Source organism: Oenanthe melanoleuca, chromosome 3, assembly GCF_029582105.1.
Source record: "Oenanthe melanoleuca isolate GR-GAL-2019-014 chromosome 3, OMel1.0, whole genome shotgun sequence".
Taxonomy (NCBI): domain Eukaryota; kingdom Metazoa; phylum Chordata; class Aves; order Passeriformes; family Muscicapidae; genus Oenanthe; species Oenanthe melanoleuca.
Genome location: NC_079336.1, coordinates 20,650,504 through 20,671,020, shown reverse-complemented (window position 1 = coordinate 20,671,020; position 20,517 = coordinate 20,650,504). Strand labels below are relative to the sequence as shown.

The 20,517-nt window shown below is 33.3% G+C and overlaps 1 protein-coding gene across 1 annotated transcript in view; it reads left to right on the top strand.

The window, feature by feature from the left end:
• CSMD1 (CUB and Sushi multiple domains 1) overlaps positions 1-20,517 on the top strand; it is a 1,037,656-nt gene that overhangs the window by 773,555 nt on the left and 243,584 nt on the right. Inside the window, exons 13-16 of the mRNA XM_056488498.1 lie at positions 8,444-8,626; positions 10,468-10,794; positions 12,505-12,699; positions 16,863-17,001. Of these exons, the coding sequence (XP_056344473.1) occupies positions 8,444-8,626; positions 10,468-10,794; positions 12,505-12,699; positions 16,863-17,001 (844 nt within the window). The remainder of the gene's footprint in view (positions 1-8,443; positions 8,627-10,467; positions 10,795-12,504; positions 12,700-16,862; positions 17,002-20,517) is intronic.

The window sequence follows — 20,517 nt, the reverse complement described above, 5'->3', positions numbered from 1 at the left end:
TTTAGTTGCGCTGTCTGAAAAAAACCACATGAATTTTAGTTGTTTGTTCATTTGTTTTCCTGAATGTATACTATACCTACAAAATACTTATGAGTACATATGGATATGTATCAGCACAGTACTGTTTTGGTGTGTTTATATGGAATAGCTTCTAATTCTAAAATGTGAGATTTCCTTTACTTGTCTGCAGAGTAGTTTTGTGTTATGTTCTTCATACAGTGTGTTTTATTTGGGAAGAAAAAACTCCTGTTCTTAAGCCTTGGCCATGTTGGCATCTTTGGAAAGAGAAGGAAAGTCTGTCTTCCTTCAATCCCACTCCAGAACTCTTGAGTGACCAAAGGGACAGCAGGCAACCGGGATGGGTGGGGGCACTGGAAAAAAGAAAAAAAACAAAAACAAACAAACAAACAAAAAACACACACAAAAAAACCACACAAACAAACAAACAAGAAAAATAAAACAAAAAAATATAGATAGCAAAACGAACTTTTCTCTAAATGGAAAGTGTGCCCATGCAATAAGGTCTCAAAATTAATCAAAGAGAGAAATTTTGAGATCTTGAGAAATTGTGCATTGCCAAAAAAGGTTTAAAAGATGTGGGACTGAGTCCAACACTAGAGGACAGGATTTGTCCCATAAGGGCACAATGTAGGAGCTTAAGGCCTAAAGAAGTTTTCTCTTTTTTTTTTTTTAACTTCAGAAGAATATTTTTGGAGTAATACTTCACCCTTCTTGCTTCTTTACTGAAATATAAAAAAGGAAAATTATTTGGATGTGCACACTGTACTAACATTGGTACATTCTGTTACTTCCAAGGCAAACATTTTTCATTTGAGCACTTACTGCTTCTGCAACCTACATTAGAAAGTACTGAGTTGAAGCTCCAGCAAATCCACACATGATTTTTGTCTTTCATTTTGTTTTATGAAACTTTACTTATCACTCCTGGTCCTTAAAGCAGAGGCGCACCCACTGTAAGGTACAGAAGTGGATACTCAGGGAAAATAAGGTTCTCCCATCTAACATTAAATTTCTTTTCCAAAATTCTCAGCTGCCATAGCCTTGACATTTTGGTGATGATTGATTGTAAGAGTGTGAGAAAAATCAGTGCTTATGTGGGTGTGTATGTACATGTGCTTGAGAAGACCTGTGCCTATAATATTTGTCAGGTTAAATCATCTTGAAAATAGTGTGGCAGTGTTGTTTACCTATTTTTCTACAATATTTCTGCAACAAACTATTAGGATTGGGCTAAAAAAAGTATAAACTAAGCTAATTGAAGAAGTTCTATGGTCTAATGATAATTCTTTATTCAAATTTTTGCTTTGAAATACTATAATTATCTAATTGCAATCCATTTAATGTGTGCTAAATTAATTTTCTATGATGCCAATTCTTAATTAGAATGCCATGTGTCACTAATTTAAGTGGTTGAAAGATGTCCAAAAATATTGTGTTATCTGAGTTTATAATCTGAAAAACATATTGTTTGTATGACTTGGCCAATTTTCCATAAAACTATGTTAACTACTGGCAATTATATTTTTGTCTTTTAACCCTTTAAAAATAGTGTTTTATGTTGGCAGTTCCATTACTTTGCTTAGGATCAGTTGTTGGCTTTTTCAATCTTTTTACAAATGATTTGCTAGCCATAGCTCATTGATTTTCTTTCTGGACAGCTACTATATTTTTCTTGTCAGGACATAAGATAATTTTAAGTAAAGATGTTTAAGGATATTTCACTGTATAGGAAGATAAAGCATGTAATTTTCCCAGTTTGAGGGTACAAATTAGATACACAGGTATTTTTTTAATTTCTTGGTTCCTCTTCTCTCCAGCTTTTGAGACAGTTAATACATGTGACCTTGCTCAGTCAGGTGGGATCTCCCTTGTTCTCCATAAGTTCTTGAAGATAATTGCTAATAGTTCATTGACTGCTTCAGTTAAAGTAATGAATTTAATTAGGCCCTGTTCCCTTGAATGTGTCTGCATTTTCTAAATAGTCCTTAAGCTGTTCTCTTCCTATCGTGTACTTCTCCCATTGTTTTATCTAGATAAAAGAAAGTGTTCTTCATTCTCCTTTCCTGCTAGCTATTTTTCTTTCTCATTGTTTTAATGACAATTTAATTCTACATATTTTGTTATTGTCTTCTGTCTCATTCCATGGTTTGCCTTTTCACGATATTCACCCTTACATTATTCTGATAATTTCTGAGGCAGATGCACTTTCTTTTTCTGGTGCTTCCTATTTTCCATACCATTCTAAGTTTCATTCCACAGGATAACTTAGTGCTAACTTTTTGTTCAGGGCACTGCTTGGTCCTCTGTGCTAACTGGGCCTACTCCTTCTAGTAGTAAAGCAAGATGAACACTATATTTTGAACAATATTATGTTCCTTATCAGAAAACATTAGAATAAAAATCTACAGTGAGACCAAAAACATATTGGTACTTGACAATAATAGGTGTTTAGGGAAGAAGTGGTGAATTATGTAGTGATAAATCAAGAAACATAGTATATTCTCTGTTTCCGGTGATGCACACCTCAAATAATTTGAGTCTCAATAAGATTTTCTTCCATGGATTTGTCCAACAACTTTTTGAACAGAGGGGTATTTCATCCCCCAGAAAAAGAGATTTGCTGGCTATATAATTGGTCCTCATTTCCTCAGTAATTTTGATCTCCTGTTTTCCTCCCCCAGTTCTAATTTTTCTTTTTTTTTAAATGAAAGAGCAGTACTACAGGTAAAATTCAACATGGAAAAGAAATTTTAGCAAATTTTTTGAAATTTTTGTGTGAGGACAGAATGTTATTCTCTGTTTTGTTCACTGTTCCTTTCCCAGTAATTCTTAACATTTTCAACAGCTTAGAGTTTCATAGAATTATCTAGTATGAGAGAGCTTCTGTTCCCAGAGTTCTAGCTGTCAAATCAGAACCTATCATTGTGCCTGCAAACTCATAATAATGGTTTTTTTCCCCCCAGATTTGTTTTTCTACAAATTTTGGTAATGATTTTAACATGTTTGGTTAGTAGGTATCGTACATTTTTCTGCAAGAAGTAACAAAAAGCTTCTTCCTCATTTCTGTTCAGATTTGATCTGCATTTACCCCTGGACATGTCAAATTGATTTTAAACAAACCAATATTTTTTTTTCTGCATTCTGTAATAACTTATTTAAGTACATAATAAGTATTAAAGAATGTATTGCAAAGTTTGTTTTCTGCTTTATTGTTTTATTGCTTTTGAGGATTTTTATAAGATATGATGCAATATGATGTTATTATCACCAGCAAACCACCATATGCTGTGATAGCGAACTGTTAGCTTAAATTGACTTCCCAGAAAAGTTGTTATTTTTTCATTGATCTGATTCTAAAGTCGTGTTTGGTGTTTTAATATTGATACAGAATGCAATAAGGTGGAAGCAGCAAAAATTAATCTACTCGATATGATCTGTGGTCTTTTTGATAACAGCAAGGACAAAACATTTCAGAGAAAATGTGAGAGTCTCTTAAAATGCTGCTGGGAACTATATGATCTGTGAAGGAGGCCTCTTTCTATATTTGGAGATTGATAATAAATTGCACTGTTAAATTTCTTTGAAGAAATTTTCTGGACTAATGATAAAATTGTGATCATTTATAAAATTATCATGTAAGGTCGTCCTCTTTTTAGTGGTAGGCCAACCTAATTTTGGCTTTAAGAGCCACTTTTACAGTCTAATTATGTGCTCTCTGAAATATTTTTTTTTTGGTACTAGTTTTGATTTACCATTTTCTTTTTCAGTAGTAGTTCCTATGTTCTATTGCTGGAATCATGTTTATAATATCATTCCTTTACTTATGTCTTTTTCTGCAATTCTGAGCATCTTTCTATCCCTTCTCCTTTTATAAGGTTTTGTTTGTATAAGAGTTTCTCCTTTGAATAAAAGTTTCTCCTTTATGTTTTTAAATTACATTAGGTATTATGACTGTTAACAGGCGAGGCATGAGGAATAAGATGAAATAAAATAAATAATCTATTTTATTATATATGGAACATGAAATTCTGTGACCATTCAGAGTTTAAATGCTAAACTCTTTTTTTTTTTTTTTCCTCGGGTAAATGTATACCTGTGTAAGTTCACAGCTTCCCTTAATCTATCTTGATTGTAACTAAGATGATAATTATAAAATATTGTCAAATAATTCATTTCAGTTGCAGAGCTATTGATTTCCACTTTCTGATAAAAACATGAAGTTAATTTTATATCTCAAAAACTGATTTTTGCTCCACTCACATATTTTAAAAACATTTTTTTTAGTATAAATTGCATTTATACATCAGAATTACTAATATGTGAGATTATTATTTATACTTTTCAGGTTGTATCCAGATTCAGATTTAATGATTAGATGATTCATTTCTCATCTAAGCTAGAATATTAGATAGTGTGACTGAAAATACAGCAATACTAGGAATTTAAATTAAGTTGTGTCTTTTTAATCTAGTAAAAAGGTGGAGGGGAAATACAGTGAATTACTCCTACCATGAATAATAAGTTTAAGAATGCAATATCTTCTAAACTATGAATTATTCTATTATATATTCAGATACCAGAGATACATTTATTATACATTTCAGGTACTGCAGTCAAAGGCTTTACATCAAAAAAACTTGGATGGCAATGTGACACCTTTCAAACAGTAGTCATGATACATATTTAAATGCTTAATATCACTTTTGAATTGCCATATATCTTCATTTGAAAGAAAATAGAGCAACAGAAATGTCTTTCAATTAAATTCAGAGAGATGTGATGTTTTAGTCAGAAATCTAATCTTGTCATTCTTCTAACATTAAAGAAAGAATATTCCCTGAAACTGAGTAAATATTTCTAGTTTACAAACAAGATGAAAAGTCTCTTTCCCCAGGCTATTGAAAAAGGGTACATGAAAGCCAAGAACAATTGCATAAGATCAATATTAATATTTTGGCAACCAGAGGAAGCTGATGTTTAAATTTAGGCTTGAGAGTTTATGTGCAAACATCATGAAATTCACACAGCTCTAAGAACTCAGATCAAAAGAAGTCCAACATTGAATGAGTACACAGAATAATCCTAAAAGAACAGGGATTCAATTGCCATGCTAAATAGGTTCACATAGATTTTATTTCATGTTTGTTGTTTTAAGAACATTTTCTATCCTATAGGATTTTTCTAAGAGCTCAACATAACTTCAATGGTATTGGTCTGAAATGTTTTCTTTTTTAGCAAACTGATACAGAGCATATTTTCAATTTATGAAACAGAATAATCAATGCACGTGTTGGAGCAATACACACAATGCATTTCATACGCATTTAGACATTTATAAAAAATGTTCACATTTAAAAAAATTGTTTGTTGATTAAATCTGTACAAGACAAATGGGTATCAGAAAGGACAATGAAGAAAAAATCTATGCAAAATCCCAGAGAACAGAAAAATACTGGAAATCATTATATGCCTACTACTTTAGATCTAGTTATAAACTAAGAGTGCTTTTTCTGTGTAAATACCAAACTATCAGTTTGGCCTTCTGAGTCTTCCCTTAGTTTTGGGTTGTTAATGTAATAGAAACATAGCTTTTGACTAATGAGAATCAGAGAATCATTTAAAATCATCAATCCAATCATTAATTCATCATTGCCAATTCCACCACTAAATTATGTCCCTCAGTGCCACATCTACATATCATTTAAATACTCCTGGAATGGTGACTCATCTATTTCCCTGGGCAGCTTGGTTGGATGCTTGACAACCCTGTCTGTGAACGCCTTACAGCACCTTCCAGTACCTAAAGGGAGCCTTCAAGAGAGCTGCAAAGGGACTTTTCACAAGAGTACCTAATGATAGGACAAGGGATGATGGCTTTAAATGAAGGAGGGTAGCTTTAGATTAGATTTTAGGAAGAAATTCTTTACTATGAGGGTGCTGAGGCATTGGAACAGGTTGCTCAGAGAAGTTGGGGGTACCTCATCCCTGGGAGTATTCCTGGCCAGATCTGAGGAACTTGGGCCTAGTGGAAGGTATTCCTGTCTATGACAAAGGGATTACAACTAGGAAACTTTTACAGCCCCTCAAACCCAAATGTTATGGTCCTGTGATGATTCTATGAATTACATTGAGTGTTTTCTGTCAGCCAGAGTAAATTTGACTAGAGTAGATTTCCTGTTGGGGATACAAATAGTCTTTAATTTAAGGTTTGTGAAGATATAGATTCCTAGACCTGGATGGAATTTTTCAAGCTATTCATTGTCAAAATGCAAATAAAACATTCTCAGAATTGTTTTATAAATCTGTCATTTCTGTTTTCTAGATTGTTTTTTATGTTGAACAAACAAACACAGACCCTGAATGTTTAAATAGAAATAAAGTTAATGTAATTAATTTTGACATTTTTATGAGTTATTGGTCTTCTCAATATAAAATAATTTGACTCAAAAATCCTTCTGTTGTGTTTCAGAGAGCCTGGAATTTATCATTCAGTTGTTTTTTTATGAGACATATTTTATCAAAACTTTATTTTTTCAAAAGAATGAAACATTAAAAAAATACCTGAAATCAGTGTTAATATTTCTAATTTTCATATGTTTTTTGTGCTTGTAAATAAGATATTTACAAATAAGAATTGTATACTACCATATGCCCATGTGGGCATTCTTGGACGAAGGGTGATACATTAAGAATAACAAAGTATTTGATTAATCTCCTAAATTTGTCACATACTGGGTTAGATGCATCTCTGCTGTCAATGGGGGAGATGAACTTCTAAAATGTGATTAAAATATATATTCTGGTATTCTGTGGGTCCTCACATTTTCATGAAGTATGTAAAGATGTGCACAGCTGAAAGCACAGGTTTTCTGTGCTATTCTGTGGAAGTGAAAAATCAATATCTCAGTAGGAACAGACAAGTGAAACTACATTAAAGCATTTGTAGGTATAATTTTGAATCCTTATTTATAAATTTTCTTCATAAAATTGCTCTCCCAATATTTTTGTATTTGTGTACAGGACATTTTGGAAAATGCTTTTATTAATTTACACATTCTAATTTTCTGTTCAGAAAAATTATTTAAATAAAATAATGACAGATGCATCACGCACAGCATCACCAGCAGGTCAAGAAAACTATTACACTGTGAAATATGTGCCATACCTTTCTGAACATGTCTGTCAACAATCTGTTAGTGGCTGCTTTAAGGGTGTAAACATAGCAGATTGACATCACATATCACAATTTTGTATCCAGCATCTTAAAATTTCTGTTGCTGTATCAAGGTATACACTTCTGCCAGGATTTAACATTATTAGATTTAACAGTATTTGACAGCAAACATTTCCAATGGTGTTAAATTATATTAATATTTAATACTATTCAGTGAGATGAATTTTCTTGTTATCTTGAATGCTTCTGACTTCAAACCTTGGACTGAACTGTGAAATATTTAAATACCAAGAACTTTATCTGTACTTTCATTTGAATCAGATTTACATAATTTCAATACATGTGCAGGAACACAATTTATAGAATCAGAAGTGTGTTGTTATTCTCTCCGATCAAAGGCAAATTAATTTTAAAAAAATTGCTTTTAATTTAATGACAAAGAAATGGAACCTTGATTTTCTGATGGGCAGCCATGTGTACAGTATTTTGTAAGAAGATTCTATCACAGGCAATTAATATTTACTTTATCTAATACCTGTGGTATTCAAAAAATTTCGTAAGACTCAAATTTTTTATATCTTATCTGGTTTATGTAGATTTGAGATCTACAAAAGAAATAATTTAGGAAACAGAGCTCCTAGAGAATATCTTGAAATGTTATCCAAAATGTTAATTTATTTTCAGCATAGCTGAATACAGCTGGGAAAAATGTGGCTCTAATTTGAAGTATGAGATTAAAAAATAATTCCTCAGTTTTGTTTTTATTATACTTAAGCTATTTTAAACAGAAATTTATGGAATCTATTAGAAAATTATGTACTTTTAATCATATTGTTAATAGACTTATAAATGGAACTGCAAATGTGAGAGTTAAGGGATCCTTTAGTATGAGTACTTCTTTGCAGTAAAATGATTTACATGTAGTATGTTTCCATGGGTAGGATGGAGACTGTGGCTTTATAATTTTACCTTCAAATATGCTGTAATTCCATGTAGTCATGCAGTTAAATGTAAGTATTTAGTTATTTTCAGCAATGTAGGTATGGGAGCTATTAGCTTGTGAAAGGACTTTAGATCCAAAGTCTTCTTTGAGGCGGTTTTACAACATTTGTCTCTAGTTCATTTTCAGCTGTAAATATCAGTTTTATGTATGTTGCTAAATATTTTGAAAGTACTTCTGATACTGACATATAAATTGATTGCAAATATTTTTTCCTTATTACTGCATTTGAATTTTTTGATATTCAGAAATAGAGAAAGGAGGTTGTGGAGATCCTGGAATTCCATCATACGGGAAAAGGACTGGCAGCAGTTTTCTGCATGGAGACACACTTACCTTTGAATGTCAAGCAGCTTTTGAACTGGTGGGAGAGAGAACGATTACATGTCAACAAAATAACCAGTGGTCTGGCAACAAACCCAGCTGTGTTTGTAAGAATTATATATTTTTTTTCTGTATTATTTTTCTGACCTTAACCCCTTGCATTTCTTAACATTTGTGACTAATCAACAAGAAAATACTTCAAACTACCTCGAAGATTTTTTCCATCATGGTTTGGGGTTTTTTTTGATTGACTCAGTAGATCATTTATGGGGCTTATCACACAGGACTGTTTTTTAGAATATTTTCGCACTCATTTTATATGTAATTGAACCACTCAATACATTTAATGTCAATGTGTGTTGAATTAGATTCTAAATGAGCAATTCCTATTAGCAGATAAGTGTTCAAAAGGACTCTGTGGCACATATATGTTTCATTCTGGCATGCAAAACAGCCTGCAGATCCACTAAAGAAAAAATTGGGTTGATTTTTTTGGTGATATACTACAAAGGTGTGAATACGAATATAAAGAAGTTAAGAATATCGAACATAGGAAAAGTTTACGTAAGGTCATTAGCTGTGATTTTTGTTTTCAAAGATAAATATATGTGTTGTTAAGAGAGGGTTGTTTATGTTTTTTTTAGTTTTTATTTGCGGGGGGATGCTTCTTTGGGGTTTGTTTGTTTGTGTGTTTTTGGTTTTTTGGGGGGAGGTTTATTTGAGTTGGGTTGAGTTTTTTTCCTTTTCTTTTTTTTTTCCTTTCTCATAAAATAGAGCAAATCTTTCAAATACACAGGTATATTAGGCACTTTAGTTCTGCAGATTGCATCATATTTTCCTTTTATGGGTCATACAAATCAGTACTTGATTTAACAACCATAACAACCTTTGTTATGGTGTCCTACTCTTTGGACATGTATGTACTTTGAAGCTGTGTTGGTACAGGATTTAAAATGAGAAAGATTTCTCTGGATCAAAATAATTCTCAATATGCCTTGTAAAGCTGAAATGTGTCTAAGCATGTAAATAGCCTGGGCACAGAGACAGTTCAGCTGCAGTTCCCTTTGAAGACAGAAGTTGTTTCTTCATGGTCCTGTATTGCATTGGATTGCTGTATCAGATTTTGTTGACAATGTAGAATATTTTACTGTGCTTCCAGTGGTGCATATGCACATGCCCTATGACACAGCATGGAAATTATAACATCTGTTTACACACACTGAGTTCAGTTTGACACATTTGAAGAGCTGAATAATGGTTATCCTTTGTGTCAATTAATATTGAGTGAGTCTTCCCCTTTCTGAATACACTGTACTTGTGCCTACAGTACCAGTCACGAAGTCAAGACTCTGAAACTAATTAGGAAATGTCTTGATGAGAATGGGCTCAAAAGAGTTAAAAAGGATGATAGCAATAATAACTTTTTATTTAGTTCTATGCCATCAAAGGGAAACTAGGGTAAAATAAGTTCAGACTGTATACTCTTAAGATTTCTTGATTCACTCACATCTAAATTTCCACTGTTATTTGTATCAGTATGAACTTTGAACCACAGACAAAACTGGCCCTTGTGCATGATTTTTTTTTTGTTATAGTTTAATGCATATTTGGAAAAAAAAATTCAAATTTAGAGATTGCATTTTCTTTTTTTTTTTCAAATTCTGATGCATCAAGCATTATTTTGCTTTCTTTGGTGTTCACTACATGCTAATCTATTGCAGGCTCTGCTTCAGTCATTTAGATTCACTTGGGAAAAAAACCAAAACATTGGAGAACTGTTCTGAAAATGTTAAACATTTTCTGTTTGCATGTGTAGTAGTTTTGACATCCAGGCTTCAAAATCATCCTTTTCCACAAGAATTAATAAAAAATAAATACAAAATAGAAAGGCAAACATTTATAAAGTTTGTGGATAGTATTTTGAGAATCTTATTGTTCTTTCCTTTAGTTTCATGTTTCTTCAACTTCACCACACCATCCGGAATTATTCTTTCTCCAAATTACCCTGAGGAATATGGGAACAATATGAACTGTGTTTGGTTAATTATCTCAGAGCCAGGAAGCAGGATCCATCTGATTTTCAACGATTTTGATGTAGAACCTCAATTTGACTATCTTACAATCAAAGATGATGGAATTTCAGATTTACCACCTCTTGGCACATTTTCTGGCAATGAGGTCCCTTCTCAATTGGCTAGTAGTGGGCACATAGTAAGACTTGAATTTCAGTCAGATCACTCTACCACTGGAAGAGGATTTAATATCACTTACACAAGTAAGAATTTCTGCTTTTTATTTTATGCCTAGTTTTATGCTTTCTTCATAATAATTAAAACAGAGAACATTTTTATATTTATATTTATATTATATTTATATTTATATTTGTAACACAGAAGTAAATTGTTGTGGTTGTGTAATTTGCACTATTTTCAGATGTCTTCCTTCTATTCATTAGCTAATCTGAATCCTTATCCTTTATTTATTTTAATTGTGATAGTGCTGAGGAATTCTCTTCGTTATTTATTATTTCTCTTTTTTGTTCACACTGCATAAATGCAGTCCAGATCATTCATATCAAAGTATCCAGTGCAAGTAATTTAATATACTTCTCAATAGAACCATCAGGAATAAGTTCATAAATTTATTAATCTTAGATCCTAAATATTGAGATATTGATTGGAAAAGCATAAAAGTAATCATCAATGCAAACAAATAGTTCTGGGAACCTGCTTTGCTTTTGCATGTTTTTTTTTTTCTAGTTGAATGGCGTGCAATCTAAGAATACAAACCCCTAAGAATAGAGAGATCTCTTTTCTGCATTGCACATAACAGTTACACTTTGGTTTTTCTAGTGTCTAGAACACAGCTGAATTGATGCAGAAATCTTTCCTATAAGAGTACACTAATTTACAATCACTCTTCTATGTGGCTACTGTCCCTTTAAGAATTTTAAGATTGTGCTGCCTTTGAGAAGGCAATTCTCAAATGTACAAAGTTTAATTGTAACTGGACAACCAGTCCAAAAGTTGTTAAATGTGGATCTACTGGTCATGTACATATAGAAAGCTACTGAAAGTATCTCCTGTGTGGGCAATCAGGCTAGGAAATATCTGGCTACAGATGGCCCTCTGTTTTGTTTATATAAAAGCATATTACTAAACAGCAATCTCAATAGAAAATGAGTAACAGCATTGTCATGTAGAAAACATTTTTACATTTGCTGTAGATTGCCAACTCTCCTAAAAGTTTTATGAGTCATTCAAAGATGCTATTTTTACGGAGGTTATCATTTTAGCTGAAGAAATTATCTTCAAAGATTATAGAAGTCAATTGACAATTAAGTTGTCTTTGAGACCTTTTGCACTGTTTCTGTGTTGTGTCAATTAAAATAATAGTGTTTTTGGCCAAGGTGTTTTCTTGCATTATTTAGAAAGATTCCGGAATTCACTGATTTCAATCCTTCTTAAGTCTGAGATGTTTAAATTGGTCTTTTGCTTTTAAAGGAAAGGACAGTTTTTGTCCTTTGCAAAATGACAGGGAGAAAAAAGGGGAAGCCATTTCCTCTTGTTTTATCACTTGATACCTGTTAAAAGAGACCAATACCTCCTTTCAGGTAGTTTTAGGAGGAAATAGGGGCTTCCCTCAGGTTCACATCCTTCAGATTAAACAACCCAAATTCCCTTATGTTAGAGGCAAAACAGCTGGATTTTGTCCAGAGGAAAATAGGCAAATTGTTCTTGTGTAGCTAAGCCATATATGTAAAAACTCCTGAATTCCAGCTATGTTGCATATGTGTGAATGTCATTGGATTTGAAGCTTGTTATTGAGAAATTTTCTATACTTTGAATTATATACCACTGTATTACAACTGAAATACCATTCTCCTCCTTCTCCAAAAAACAAGACACAAAGTTTAAAGGGGTAGTTCTTATTATTGCTATTGTTGTGTGTTTTATTACCATTATTGTTACTATGTTTTAAACAGCCTTTGGCCAGAATGAGTGTCACGACCCAGGCATTCCTATAAATGGAAGGCGTTTTGGAGACAGATTCCTTCTGGGAAGTTCTGTTTCCTTTCACTGTGATGATGGCTTTGTGAAGACTCAAGGTTCTGAATCCATAACCTGTATCATGCAAGATGGAAATGTAGTATGGAGCTCCACTGTCCCACGTTGTGAAGGTAAGGGCACAAGCTTTACTTCTAACCTACAGTTTGAATAATGACGTTATTTAAAATTTAGCTTACTTTTTACCTTTTGCACATGAATAAGACTGCTTTACCTGAAGTTATTCATTCATCTGAACTCTCTTCCAGTCAAGTGAGAGCACAGTAATAGAAACAAAATAGCTTGCTTTTATATTCTTGGAATAAATTAGCATTCTACAAATCTGGTTGCTATTGTTTCCAAGTTCTGATTGTCACCATCATTACTTGGTTGTGAATTATAACTGCTGTAACAGTTTTGGCTGTAGTACACTGAAGAACATAATTATCTACCACACAGGAAGTAAATAAAGCTTCTATATAAGTCCTTTTTTGAAAATTTATCCCTTTAATTTTCTCAAAATGAAAGTATACATGAATTTCTGTGGGTAATGTTATAACCTGCAGTACACTTATTCCTGAGTAATTTAGTGAAAACCAGAGCTATATTTAATATTCATGATATTCCTAAAAAATTCCAAATTTATGTGCTTCTCCTTTCCTAGGTGAATAAACAGACCAAGATGATCTCTATTAGGTATGAAACTCTCTTTAGGATGAAACTGAGTAAGAATTGCTTGGTGCTTAACTGATAGGTCCTAAAGTCAAGGCAGATGAGTGTATTTAATAAATGATTAAAGTATGTTTTTAAAAGTCATGTTCAAACTGTATACTTTTATTAAACAATAAATACATAGATAGACTCCAAATTCAAAGATTTTTTTTTTTGGGAGAAACTAATCCAAACCTTCTAAATCTCACATTTCCATTAATTTCAGTGTCATTGCAATTACTTAAGAATCTGGATCATATAACTTTCTTTGAGGATTTAGTTCTCATAAAACTGTGCATTTCAAAGAAAATTTAAAATACTGAAGAATCTTCCCATGTCTGTAGTCTGTTAAAAGAAGTGTATGTAAACCTGGATGTTGCACTGTCAAAATTTCTTACCCTTATTAAAGTATGTGGCACAGTGGAGCAGGATTTTTTCTTTTATTCTTAGAGCAAACTCACTACTACTCCAAAGCAGGGAGTATGATGTTGCATTTTGTCAGAAGATTATTTTCTCATTTTGAAGCTCTAGATTCAATCGTTAAAGTATTCAGTGTAATCTTTGGCTAATTTTATTTTTGAAAATGCATAGATAAAGGACCAACGATGAGCTCTTTGAAGGGAAAAAATGAGAGGAAAAAATACAGAAATTACTTTTTAAAAAAATATATAGGTGCCTCTCATTTATCCTTTCTTTGAACCTTCTGGAATTTCTGAATTTCCTCATTAACTGTACACATGTAAGATAAATGCCATTTTACTGGCCTTTCATTTTACTTCAGAGAAAATTCAGTATTTCAGGATTTGTGGGTTGCTTTTATTTCCTACTCAAATCTAGAAAAAATCATTAGAGACAAGTGCAAGTCATAAGTGAAATAAATAACCTGTCTGATTAGTTTCTTTTGTGTTGCTAAAAACATTGAAATAAAACTAGGCATATTAATTTACAGCTCACAAATTCTTGTTGCCATCCATTTCTACGTGACATAATAGGTTGGTTTGTCACTATTTAGAGAAACAGAAGAAATCAAGCAAGATTTCCCATGTTGAAATGTGGAATTTTCTGATAATGATACCACTGACTTCTTCTATGAGGACACTATAAATGAGACTAAGACAAAATTACCTGTCCTTGAAAACATTCTTGTGTTATGCTGGGGCTTAGCCTGTAGTAAAACAACATCCCAAAGCCATGTGCTGTGACAGATTAAATTTTTAAGGGACTCATGTTTTCCTAAATTTGTTCTGTCATTTCTGTGTTGTTTAATCCTTCTCCAAAGTCCTTTAATTTTGTTCTGAAAAATGCTCCCTGTCCAGCCCTGTCATTTTCATAGCCCTCTTACAATACATTTTTTAAAAAAACTTTTTATGGAGAAGGATCAGGAGAACATTTAAACAAATTTGACAAACAGGAATGGGTCTTATGGGATGCAGCCAAGAATTCTGAAGAAGCCATCCAATCACATCACAAGGTCACTTAATATCTTGGGAAGCTGATTTAAACCAGGGAGGTCCCTGAGGACTGGAAGAAAGCATATTCCAATCTTGGACAGTGGAAAGAAGGAAGCTCTGAAGAGCTATAGGTCTCATCTATATCACTGGGAAAGGTGATGCAACAATATTCCTTGAAACCATTTCCAAGCCATATGCTGTGGTTTAAACTCAGCTGGAAATTAGGCACAATGCAGCTGCTCCTTTTCCCTCCAACCCCTCCTGTGAGAGGGAGGCAAAAGTCAGATATTCAGAGTTGAGATGGGAAAACAGCAATGAGATAAGATAGTAAGAACAAGAATATTAATAACAAAAGCATACAGGAGAGGGTGATTTACGTACAAAAAGGTGCTCACCCACTGCCTGACTGACCGACCAACCCAACCAGGCTCCATGTGTTGATGGCCACCCAGACAAAAATAAATGCCCCCTCAGATCCTCCTGCTCATGTTTTTCTTCAACTCCATGCCATGTCCTCTTCTTGCAAGTGAAGTCCCTGACTTCTGACCCCCAGAGATGGTGTGAGTGGTTTAGATTATCTACCACACATCTCCAAACTCTGCCCCCTCAAGGCTACTGCAAGAAAATTAACTCTGTCCAGCCAAAACAGAATGAAGAAAACTATGGTGACTGGGAGTAATCAACATGGATTTATGCAGAGGAAATCATGCCTGAACGACCTAATAGCCTTCTGCATTAAGATGATCTGTCTGATGGATGAACAGTAATGGATATTCAGTTTTAGTAACATGTTTGGCACTGTTTGTCATGCAAAATTCTCAATGACAAACCGATGAAGCAGGGACTAGAGAAGTGGACAGTGAAGTGGACTGAAAACTGACTGAACTGTTTGGCTCATAGAATTGTAGGCAGTGTCACAAGGTACGACTAGAGGCTAATTCATAGAGGTGTACCCCAGGCTCATGTATCCTATTGGATACAGTCCACTATCCAATAGTGTTTAAAATCTTCAGTACTGAACTGAATGCTGAGGCAGAATGTACTCTGACCAAGTCTGCAGATGATGTAAAACTGGAAGTACTGGTGGTGTACCAGATGTTTGTACTGCTGTTCAGGGGGACAAGAGAGGCAGGAAGAACTGGGCTGAGAATAAATGACAGGTCTTTCCCATCTATTCAGCATTGGTGATGTTATGTAGGGAGCCCTGTGTGCACTCCTAGGACCCACAGTACAAGAAAAATGTGGACATACTGCAGTGAGTCCAGTGAAGAGTCACAAAGATAAGTAAGGACTTGGAGTATCTGTCCTACAAGAAGCAGTTGAAAGAACAGTGCTTGTCTCACCTGGAAAAGAAAAGGCTCAGGACTCAAGAGGGATCCTGTCAATATGTACAGATAATTGATAGGATAGTTTAAAGAAGGCGGAGCTAGACTATCCCCTCAGTGGTGTAAAATGACTGAACAAGAGGCAGTGAACAGAAACTGAAATACATTAATTTCTGTTTAAAGTTAAGAAAAACTTTGCACTGTGAGAGGGATCAAACATTAAAACAGCTTGCCCAGAAGGTCTGGGGAGTGTCTGACTTTGGAGGAAAGGCATGATCCTGATTGGAAGTGGTTCTATGCAATTTATTGTTTTGAGCAGGAAGTTGACTAGATGGTTTCCAGACATCCGCTTCAACTTAAATAATTCTATGATCCAATGGAATATTTACAACTGCCAGTTCATCTGAGATCAGTGATTACTCAAAAAAGTGTCACAGTACAATGGCAATAATTACTTGCCATTACTTGTCTTACATGTTTCCATGTAAATTTGGAATCATACTGGATCTAAATGTGGTGAGACAGTATCATTTTTTAACTAGATACTGTGCTTTTCAACAGAAGGAGGACTGGCAGACCCAAGTGCAATACTCTGTGTGTTAAAATATATAGAGTAATAAGTCTTGATAAGATACATTGCAGATCTTATGAGTATGAAGAAAAGTGTTCATAACACATTTAGTATTAAACTATTGTAACTATATTAAATTTATATTCTATGAATTTTAATTTGATTTCTTGCAATTTCATTGACATAATATATTAGAAATAAATTTTATGTTACAAATATTCATGGTTTTTATCTTTCAGCACCATGTGGTGGACATTTGACAGCATCGAGTGGTGTTATCTTGCCACCAGGGTGGCCAGGATATTACAAAGACTCACTTAATTGTGAATGGGTGATTGAAGCAAGACCAGGACATTCCATTAAGATCACTTTTGACAGGTGAGTATAATAAAGCCAAACAAGAAGTAAGGTCTGAGCATAAATACTTGCTTTATTATGAAAGAATAAGTATATACTTCAGGAACTCAAACCACAAAAAAGATCTCCATTGCAGCACTAAGTGCTATTCCTACAAGCAGGAAATTAAAGCTTTTAAATGTGTTGTTTGCTTCCATTGTGCTCAGCAGGAAGTTCCAGAATTTTAAGATACTGACTTTTTTTCTCATTAAAGACTTAACAGTATTTATAGGTTTATATTCATTTGCAAGCTTTCTTTTTTTCTTTTTTTTTCTTTTTCTTTTTTTTTTTTTTTTTTTTTTTTCTTCTTAATTAATGATCAGAAGCAAGCCTGAGGTTCAGGCTTCTTCATGTCTTCTTAAATGGAAATAGCAGCTTTATTTGTAAGATGGAGCATTTAAATTTTATAAAATGAAACGCATTGCCTGAAGTTGCAGATGTTTGAATGAGCATGACCTTAACAGTGTGAAGACAATATTTCTGAGAAAATTAATGAGAAACATAGGCTTCTGTGACATGTGGTGCAGTTTAAGAACTTAATTTCATGAATTTCAGTCAGATGCACATACATATTCCATTACAGGATTCTAGAGTTTTGTGCACTAATTGAATGAAGTGGCATTATACAAGAACTTGGATTTTACCTAATACAAAATGGAGAATCACATAAAATTTTTGAAGTACATCCGATACACGATTAATCTACTTCAACTTTATCTCAGCATTGTTAGCAAATGGATTTTGCTGCCATTCCCTAATTGTTTCAATTGCAAAACAGTATTACCATTCAGCATGTTGGTTTTGATAGACAAAGAAGAAAACCTTTCCCTGTCTTCTTTGGAGGTTTATGGAGCTTTTCTGGCAGATTTAGAAAATTGTATAACTTTACTGCATCACCTTATAAATTTTATTAAAAGTGTTATACTTGTTAATAATAATATAAATTTGCTTTTGCAGTAAAATTATTTTCTTTTGTCAGCTCGAAAGCTTTGTTACCTAGTTTAAAAATTCAATGAAAAACCTTTTTATTGCTTACAAGAAAAGTGACTTTGCTGTCTGATAATGTCAGCAAATTGCAAAACAGTGATTGGTTTTCTCAATTAATCAACAAATCAACGAATTTTATTAATAAAATATTTTTGTAAAGTATTTGGTCTAGTTTGGGGAAAATGGAACCCTTTTATACTTTACTATATGAATTGCCTCAAAGACATATCTACCAGAATGAAGTTTTGTACAAATGTGATACTAATAATGTAAATTATCTCACTCTTAAGCTAATGAAACTTTAATGTTGCTAGACAAATGTGCCTTTCCAGAGGCCTTTCCAGAAGTAGCACCAAATGATCCTACGATTATTTTATATTGAAATGTTTTGCATTTCAGATTGTGCCTAATGCCAGGAAGGGTAACAGAAAAATAAAATCTAATTGACTCAAGTAATTAGGAAAGGGGTAGAAAAATAATGGCTGACCTGAAGATCTTTGTTACTTTGAATCTTGATAAAAAATATTTTGATAATTTATACAACTAATCCCTGTATCCAAAACCAACAACTGTATGAAGAATAGTATAACACAGCATCCTTTATTTTTAAAATTACCTATGTACATTTGGAGGACGTTCTACCTCTTACTAATATGAGCAATCTAATAAACATTAAAGTAAACTAAAAACCCAAAAAGTAATCCTTAATTAGGTACTTTTTTAGGTACTTAATTTGGTACTTTTGGAAGAGCTTCCAATAATGAATATTCTTGATTTTAGTGCAAAGACTAAAAGTAAAAACCAACATCAAGCCCAGCCCCATTAAAAAAACAATTAATTCCCTTAACCCCTCATAATCAGACAAGTAAATTATAAAGTCACACTTAAGTTTGACATGAGCACGAATCAACTGGAAGTAAAGATCATTGTCAGAGTAGCAATTGCAGTTAAGAGTTATTTTCTGGTTTCTGTCTCCAGCAAGGGTTTGCCATCCATTGTTGTCATACTGCCCTGCTAAGAAAACTGCAATTGCTAGCTGAGAGCACTTTATTCCTAATTAGTTTGCCTCACAAACATAACTGTCAAAATAATTGAACTATTCAATTATTGATCTTGAGTCTATTCATTATGAGTACAAATAAAGTATTTAAACCAGCCTAGCTCTATCTGTCTGTTTTCATCATTCTGCTGCAGCATGAATCAATGTATAATCTCTGAAATTATGGAAGCGTACTGAAAAACTGTCAAGTACTTTCGTGATGCCCTCTGTAACCGTCTATTTTGGTAAATTAAGTGAAATCAGTGAGCCTTTCCAGACACAAAAACTCATGTGTTTATGCAGTTAAATTGTTGAGAGAATCTCCAAGATGCTTCTTAAGTTTGTCAACCAGCATTCTCCCAAATTATTATCAAAAAGGGCCAAGAGTTACTGTGTGCAAGCAACCATTCATAATAGGAAATGTGAATAGTATCTTCTTTGAGAGGCTAAGGGATATATATAATAGTATGGATGTAGGCCATTTCATTCTAGCTGATTTCACTGGGTCCTGAAAATGCTTAATGTATTAACAAACCTGTATTCCACTGTCAGAGTGGATAGATAGCAGTAAAAGCAATCATCTGGATTTTATCCAGCTTATCCACATAAAATACCATAAATCTAGAGTTTTCTGTGTGAAGAGGAAGGAACAATATGAAGTACCTAAGTCAGTTTACCAGCAGTCATTAGCTCTGATAGCAATGCAAAAGCTTTCTGTCTTCTAGCGGTACTTTTGTTTTCAGTGAACTGTGAGAGAAGAACTAGAAAGAATACTAAATACTTTTTAAAACTGAACTTATTCTTACCAATATTGTTGTGACTGTGAAGATGTTTTTACAAGACCAGTGCTATTTGTTTTGTAAAGGCCTGAGTGGGAGCTTGGTCATTCTGTCACTCTAATGAAGTAAAAACTATATTTACACTTTGAAGGAATTTTACACATATTTCTCCTTTCTCAATTATGTAATATTTGCACTTTTCTTTATTTACAAGGACAAAGCTTATTATCTCTAGACCACTAACTGTGTTTCCATATTTGCAAGACAGCTAAGGGCATTCACTTTGAAAAAAGTATTGTGTAGGGATTTCTGCTGCTCTCAGAAGTTGAACTAACAAGCCTTATGGGAATAGAAGAGAAAAATCTCACAACATATGCATTTCTGAAAGATGAAAATAAGAATATTGAGTTTGCATGCAAATATATTTAAAGAAGAGTAGATATCTGTGTAATAGCACAAACTTAATTGACAGGAAAATGTATGTGTGCTTGGTTTAGATGCTACAGCATATCAGAATCTGATATAACCAAAAGCTGTCTTGAAAAACATCTGATGTAAAAAGTGCCAGTTCAAATTCATCTAGAGAAAGAACAGATTTGTGATGTTTGATTTAAGAACTAGTAGTAGATGACTGCACAGACAGGTAGCCATTATGAATTGCAGAAATGTGATGTGGTTTAGTGACTGACAGAC